We start from the raw sequence: 8155 nt of genomic DNA, 5'->3' as shown, positions 1-8155 counted from the left end.
TTACACACCAGTAGAGTGTTTATCAGAGCGGATCCCTGAATGTGACGTCACCCCTCATCTCGTCTTTGTAAACAACGGATGTTGCGCAGCATTTATTATGACGTCATTATATAGATTCTCTCTCAGCACCCCCCCCTCGGACTGACTTCCCGCGTCCCTGAAATAAGCTGACACCTACAATAAAATTATGATGAAGGGATGATGGTTGTGGAATAATGGTGTTGTGGGAATAATATTGTTTATAAACTATATATATGTAAAAGCTTTATTTGGCATGAAGGCACACTTGTAGGCTGTGGTGGTTGGTAAATCGGTTAATGTTGTTCGGCATGATTCTCTAACATCCCTTAACTATATCCAAATACTACTGACTACCTTCTGCAAATTGATTTCTTTGTCCCAGGAAAGCTCAAACCAAAGCTCCGTCCTTGCGAACAATTGTGGTCCTTTCAATCGACCATTTCACAGAATCAATCTATTTCATCCATGATACATTTTGATGTGTTTTAAGTGTTTTTTTTTATCTTCACGTGTTTCTTTGTCATCTGGTCTCCCTCACTAGGTCTCAGAGACCTGAATGAAGTCGAAATGACATGAGATATATTATTTAAATGAAAGCACCAGACTTAACCATTTTATTACCACAGGCAGCTGACGTCCTTCCATCATGTGTTTTACTGCACACTGCTGATCTCAGTCTTTCACAACCTTGTCATTCTTTCCATTTCCATGTCTCCTCTAAAGAAAATCATCAACCAGATGTCTGATTTCGCTACCTGTTTTAAAAATAACAAAAAGGACGGGAAGTGAAATCAAAGTCATTGATGATTGATTTTTATATGCGTGTTACACATTTTGTGCAACTTCCAAAGTCTATGTTGCCTGCAGTATAATTCATTTAATAAGGATCCCCTCCCCAGATGAGGAGTGAGTTTAGAGATGAAAGCTGTTAGCTAATTGAACAGCACTCCGCCTCAGAGGACAGGCCCGGAGCCTGGGACCACGCTGGCTACTGCACACGACTCCATTACCGGCTGAGGCCGTCTGCGTCTTCCCACACAGCGGTATGCTCGGAGAAACAGTACAATGTAAAACATCAAAGGAAATCCGCGTATGTATTTACGAGGGGTATTCGATTAAAGAAACCATAGGGTTAAAGCGAGGAACTACCGGAACGGTGTACACATCAAAGTCAAAGCTGCAGCCATGTTTACCTTGGTACGCTGATAGTATTTGATATTCAAAGTACAGTAACAGCACAGTGGTACTATCTCTGTTTCCTCATTATCGCCGTGAAGCACTTAAGATAAAGGAAGCAGCGTGTGATTGCATCATGAGTCAGCCTTGTTTATTAACCAAGTCCCACTCAGTGTGCGTGTGTGTGTGTGTGTACCTCGTCAACGTCGGGACACACCCACCCTGTGCTGAGCTTCCTGAGAGCGTAAAAGCCTGCAGCCCACAGTGCTGCCTCTACAGTCCTCCCCAGTCCGCAGCTGACAGACGCTGCACTGTGCTCCAGCAACCTGCCTCTGCTTCCAGCCACAGCCTTCTGCCGGCCCCTGTCCCAGCCCTCTGCCCGCCAACCTGACCCTCCAGACATCAACTTCTACCGGCCCCTGGCCCCTTTGCCCTGACCCTCCAGACACCACCTTCACCCCCTGACCCTTCAGACCCCCCCCCCCCCCCCCCCCCCCCCCCAGCCCAGCCCAGCCCCTGGCCCTCCGTCCTGACCCTCCAGCCCCACTGAAGACATGGTGCTCCACCACAAAGAGTTTGAGAAGGCTGGCCGCGCGGCCGGCCTGCAGGTGTGGAGGATCGAGAGCCTGGAGCTGGCCCCCGTGCCCGAGGGCCTCCACGGGAGCTTCTTCACCGGCGACGCCTACCTGGTCCTGCGGACGACGATGCAGAAGAACCACTCGTTCTACGACCTCCACTACTGGCTCGGTGAGTCATGGGAGGCTGCTCTATGGCTTTGGACAGATGGCATGATAATGTCTCTATTGTGCATGAGGGGGCAAGTCATTTGATGTCACCCTGTACTGCGTATTAGACTATATCGGTTATGCTATTGAGTTTGGCTGATATATTTTATGATATCTCATCCACTATGTGTATCCTGTGTTTAGTACCGTGGAGTGTTGGAGGAAAGGCAGTACTGATGGATGTGTTTACATGTAAACATGAACAGTATTGGGGAAATTAACCTCAGCTACTTCAGAATAGGAGCTATGAAACCTCTGCACACCAGACAATCAAGGCAGTAAAGCAATAAGCCATTAAGCTTTTATGATCATCATTAAAATCCAGAAACTGACTCACAAACCACGTGCTTAATGTTTGTTTAATATTGTGTATAGCAATGATTGCAAATATATTCCACATGGATATATCTTATGAAAGCAGTGTGGTAAAGCAGCATTTATCAAATTAAAAGAGGATTAAACAATCATGATATGAATATGGAATTTGATTGTGGAATGTCGGCGATGTTTGAGAAACATTGCTGCCTCTTTGCTCTGAAGAGTCTCCTTCTTGAAAGTGTTGATGGACACATGAAAGAGGAATCCAGTTATACAGGTTTGCACTGACATCTTACTGCCAGAGGCCATAATCAAAATAGCTAACCATTAATAGCTGTCTTACTTATGATTTATAAGTAGCTAGCTACCAACGTCAGAATTTCCCAAATGAAATCTGATCATTCAAAATGCCAGCTGCTCTGTGATTATGCCATTAAACTGAATCAAACTCAATCCAATTAAGAGATTTAGTACGAGTTCTTGAAAGATGAAAGATGCAAATGCACTGAATGACTACATCTCCCTCCTGCATCCCCCCCCCCCTCCCACCCACACAACTTCCTTTTCGGTTGAAGTCAATAACATGAAGAGGTTTTCACATCCTCTCTCTCTCTCTCTCTCTCTCTCTCTCTCTCTCTCTCTCTCTCTCTCTCTCTCTCTCTCTCTCTCTCTCTCTCGCTCTCTCTCTCTCTCTCTCTCTAACCACATGTCTCTCTCCCTTCCTGAATACCACTGAACCATTAAGAGCATGTGTTCATAGTAATACTGCACATATCTTGATTCTCTTCCTTAACACTTCCCTCACTACAGATTAATTAATGCTGGTATACCATGCTGGCTTTTTGGACTGTAACACTTTACCGTAAAACCCATGGTCATTATAAATGACTTGTTGTGAGTTGTAGACTTTTTATGCTACACTTCGGCATTTGAGTGTCCATCATTAATACTTGTATTGTATTGTTAATGTAGTACTCAAATACATTTTTATATTTCTAAAAACAGAAAATATACTTCACAGAAAATAGATAATCTATGATTCATTAAATTACTCATTTATCCGGACCCAGTGGAACGTGTACACGTGTACACAATGTCGCCTGAATGAACTGTCTTGTTCTGAGTTACTGGACCAAAGCCTATAACCAGTGCTACAGAACCAGCGGTTCTGATTGGCCTGTAGGTCGGCATGACGACCTGGGACTGATCAACACTGTCTTACCAGCCTGACCATACAGAGAGCTTGGGAGATTCACACACACTGTCCTCTTAATAACATCATGTGAATGTAAATCTGACATTCATTCTAAAATGAACTTTTCATACATGTTATGAACATTTCACATATGAAAAAATAAAAAGTTAAATATTATGCAAACATGACATTTGGCTCCGGGCAAACAGAAGGGGCCGTGGGTTTTGTATTGTTCCAATCTTTTCGTGGTCATCGTTGCTGTGGTAACAGAAGGGTGGAAATGGTTCCACTCCCATCATTCGCTTTATGATTCGATTTTATTGGAGATAAGAATATAAAAGGTTCTCTTATCTCCCAGGGAAGGAGTGCAGCCAGGACGAGAGCACGGCCGCGGCCATCTTCAGTGTCCAGCTGGACGACTTCCTGGGGGGGCGGCCGGTGCAGTACCGGGAGCTGCAGGGGGTGGAGTCCACTGCGTTCACCAGCCTCTTCAAGGGAGGCATCACGTACAAAGTATGCCTTTCATGGCTCCCGTCAAACTCCACACCCAAGTAGTGACGCTGAAGCTCAAAATATCCCCTAAGTCGCTGTTTTGTTCCATAAATTACAGTTATGTTTGGCGGCCGCGCACGGAATAGTAGTTACTCATCATGGGTTAAAAAAAAGGGTGCAAACAAGCAATAAACTGTAGATCATCTGTTTAATACTGCATAGTGTGTTGAGGGCAAAGTAGGCAATACTGTACACTTACTGTGAAGGAGGATATTTACTGTATGCTAACTGTGTGGAAGGCTATATACTGTATATACAATTTATGATGTTTCCTAAAGCTGTCAACACATCATAGTACAATTATACAGAACTGCATAGTCAATTACTAGATTTAGTTTAAAAAATGTCCGTTCTTCAACAGCAGATGTTTTGCTCATGGGCAGACAAACTAAAATGTCGCTGTGTTTTCCTTTCAGATATCTAGTCCCCTTACTGTATGCTAACTGTGTTGAAGGCTACATGCTTGATGCTAACCCTGTTGACTTCTCTCTGCCTGACAGACAGGGGGAGTGTCAACAGGCTTCCACCATGTGGTCACCAATGACCTTTCTGCTCAGAGGCTCTTCCACATCAAGGGCCGGCGTGTCGTCAGGGCGACGGAGGTCCCGCTCAGCTGGTCCAAGTTTAATAAGGGCGACTGCTTCATCGTGGACCTCGGAGCGGTAAGCATCCACTCGATATCAGAGAAGAAGTGGACACTTCAAAGTAAAAGTCCTCCCAAATCATGAATTGCAGTAACCATCTGGGTTGAGAAACAAACACGTTTTCTCTTAATTTTGCACCGCAAGCCATTGGGCCATGTCCAAATTCATTTCAAGGGTTTATTGCAGTGGGCATCTACTAGTTTGCTGTTGTCACCTAAAGATGTTAATGCTTAATATTTACCTGAAGGCATCCTAAACAAACTCCTGCATGTTTATAAAAGGAGGAGTGAGGCATGTATTCAAGTTAAAGTAAATGTTTACACTGGGGTTAGCTTCACCTTGTCTCTTCTGTCGCTTGTCTGCTTCCTTAGGTGATTTACCAATGGTGTGGTTCCATGTGCAACAAGTTTGAGCGACTGAAGGCGATGCAAGTAGCCAACGGTATCCGTGACAACGAGAGAAATGGGAGGGCCAAGCTTGTGGTTGTGGAAGAGGGAAGTGAGCCATCGAGTTTGACCGAGGTAAGGTTTTTGTCATGCTTTTTTAACCAAAGTCTAACTCTCAAATCAGCAACATAACTACAGACTAATGAGACTAGACTACTTCCACAATGACCGTATCTCCGGTTAACCTCTTCTCTGGTTTCCTGCCGTACGTTGTGGACCTCTAAAGAGAAACATAATAAATATGCTGTTATTGTTGACCTCTTCGTTACTTATAGCAGCCAATCACACAGACAGCAGCAGAGTCTTTGCGGTCCTTTAACTGTATCGTGTGCTGTGCACATGTATCAAGCTCCCAACGCTTCCTTTCACATGGCAGGTTCTGGGGAGAAAGCCAGAATTACCAGAGGACGATGACAGCGAGGATACAGTCGCCGACATGGCCAATAGAAAGATCGCAAAACTATACATGGTATGGTACAAGATATACATGCAGTCTCAAACACTAAACATCCATACATACGTACATACCTACGTACCTACATACATAATGTAAAAACGTACAGACCTTCACCCATTCATACATACCCACATGCATATAAAATCCAGTTACACTTCAAGACTCACTTTCACTGGTAGACATTACTTTTGACATTAGTTCTGTGATTTGTCTGCAGGTGTCTGATGCCTCAGGGGACATGAAGGTGTCCCTTGTGTCAGAGGAAAACCCATTCAACCAGGAGCAACTGCTGTCAGATGAATGCTTCATCCTCGACAATGGCAAGAACAAGAAGATCTTTGTGTGGAAAGGTATCTTCTCAAACCCGTAGTAAATGTAAACCTTATTTCTGTTTAGCATCTGTATTACCTGCCCTTTACACGTTCTTTCTTTACTTTCTTTACTCTGATGTTTTTGCCTTATGTGTATATCTATTGCCTTGTGTGTTTATATGTATTGCTTCTGCACTCTGTTAAGCACTTCATAACCCATCATTTAATAAGGTGCTCCATAAACAATGATATTCTTACTTATTTACTGATCCTATTTGCTTTGGACAGGACATAAGGCCAACCCCAGTGAGAGGAGAGAGGCTATGAAAACAGCTGAGGGCTTCATCAAACAGATGGGCTACGACCCAAACACACAGGTTAGGAACATTCTGCCTTCATAGTCTCTATGCTATTACTGTTCCTACCTGGGCGCTGGGCGACGGCCAGGTATGGCGTTTATACCAAACCAGTCACCACTGATTCTTTGCTTGCCTCTTTACCAGTTGGTCGCATAATCCCGGAATCATACATTTCCCGGAATAAGACCAGAGAACCAAACTCCCGGACCAATGAAATCAATGTTCCAACTTTTCCTTGCTCTTCTCCCGAAGCAGAGTTGAATTTTTAGCTTTTCACAACATGCACATGAAGGATTTCTCTCTTATATCCGGAAATAGCCAAGCATGATGGCACCCCAAGCATAATGTCATAATGTAATGTAAATCATGTGCCTTTCCCTCCCCACCAACAGATCCAGGTTCTCCCGGAGGCTGGGGAAACAGCCATCTTCAGGCAGTTCTTCTCGGGCTGGAGGGAGAAGGACCAGAGCGAGGGCTTCGGGAAGGTCTACGTCACCAACAGAATCGCCAAGATCCAGCAGACCCAGTTCGACGCCTCGAAGCTCCACAGCTCCGCCCAAATGGCGGCCCAGTACAACATGGTGGACGACGGGAGTGGGGGAACCCAGGTGGGCTCGACCTCCTCCTTCTTTACCAGACGATCGCATCCATAGCGCCCTGTGACCTGTAGATGGCAGCAAACTCACCAAGTGTGTCCGATGTGCAGATACTCATACTATAAAACATTTAAGAAAATACATTTCTTTCAATCTCCTTTCAGATCTGGAGGGTGGAGAGCAGCGGACGAGTTCCGGTGGACGCTGACACCTACGGTCAGTTCTACGGCGGAGACTGTTACATCATCCTGTACACATACAGGAAGGGCCAGATCATCTACACCTGGTAGGCATCCAGCACCCAGCATCCAGTCACACACGATATGCACCATGTGTCCATGTGTTGATGCATGCGCTGCCGGGCTATATGCAAGCTGTGTGCAAGCTATCTTGTCATGTCCCTCCCTCCTCCGGCCTCCAGGCAGGGAGCCAGCTGCACCCTGGACGAGCTGACAGCCTCCGCCTTCCTCACGGTGGAGCTGGACCGGTCCCTGGGAGGGAACGCCGTCCAGGTGGGCCGGGGGGCCGACTGGAGTCCAACGGGAAATGCAAATGAGATGCCTGGAGAGCTTGACTGACTGGTTTAGTTTTAGTGCACTCAGGGGTTATGTCCCCTCAGGCTGCACCGTGTGCAAGAAGCAGAGCTAAGCACAACTAGATTGACTTTGCTCTTTCTCCTGTCGTCACATTGAGATTGTAACTCTGGGAGGACGATTCAGACGAGGCATAGCCAGTCCTCTTCTTGGCTAACGATACCTCTTTCCCGACATTGCTAGATTAGAAATGAGAAATCATACCATTTATTAAAAAAAAGCATTGGCATAGAAATAGGTAGCATGCACGTTTTGTTTTGGCCAAAGAGGTTTGAGTTAAGTATTATTTGTTGATGATTATAATTATTATTATATATAATCTGTTATGTGCTATAGCGGTAGGCCTAGTAGTAATCCGCATATTATTCATCATAGTAGTAGTTAGCAGTATAATTAGTATTAGGTGAATAAGTTGTAGTAGGAGTAGTAGTAGTAGTATAGTAGTACTATACTAGTAGTAGTAGTATAGTAGTAGCAGTAGTAGCAGTAGTAGTAGTAGTAGCAGTAGTAGTAGTACTAGTAGTAGCAGTACCGCTAGCAGTTATACTTATAGTAATAGCAGCAGTAACGGTCATATAGTAGTAGTAGTAGTAGTACTAGTAGTAGTAGTAGTAGTAGTACTAGTAGTAGTAGTAGTACTAGTAGTAGTAGTAGTAGTAGTAGTAGTAGTAGCAGTAGTAGTAGTAGTAGTAGTAGTAGTAC

General features: G+C 44.7%; 1 protein-coding gene across 2 annotated transcripts in view; it reads left to right on the top strand.

Annotated features, from left to right (window-relative positions):
• Positions 1–1462: 1462 nt before the first annotated feature.
• The window catches only part of scin (scinderin), an 11773-nt gene continuing 5080 nt past the window's right edge, over positions 1463–8155 (top strand). The window contains exons 1-10 of one of the 2 annotated variants that reach the window (XM_060043110.1): positions 1463–1944; positions 3854–4008; positions 4548–4709; positions 5063–5212; positions 5514–5606; positions 5812–5944; positions 6194–6282; positions 6657–6872; positions 7025–7146; positions 7282–7372. In XM_060043110.1, the coding sequence (XP_059899093.1) occupies positions 1752–1944; positions 3854–4008; positions 4548–4709; positions 5063–5212; positions 5514–5606; positions 5812–5944; positions 6194–6282; positions 6657–6872; positions 7025–7146; positions 7282–7372 (1404 nt within the window). In that variant the 5' untranslated portion in view covers positions 1463–1751. The remainder of the gene's footprint in view (positions 1945–3853; positions 4009–4547; positions 4710–5062; positions 5213–5513; positions 5607–5811; positions 5945–6193; positions 6283–6656; positions 6873–7024; positions 7147–7281; positions 7373–8155) is intronic. The other variant, XM_060043111.1, reaches the window with a different exon arrangement.

The sequence above is a fragment of the Gadus macrocephalus genome, chromosome 22 (genome assembly GCF_031168955.1).
Source record: "Gadus macrocephalus chromosome 22, ASM3116895v1".
Classification (NCBI taxonomy): domain Eukaryota; kingdom Metazoa; phylum Chordata; class Actinopteri; order Gadiformes; family Gadidae; genus Gadus; species Gadus macrocephalus.
This window is presented reverse-complemented; position numbering and strand designations above follow the sequence as displayed.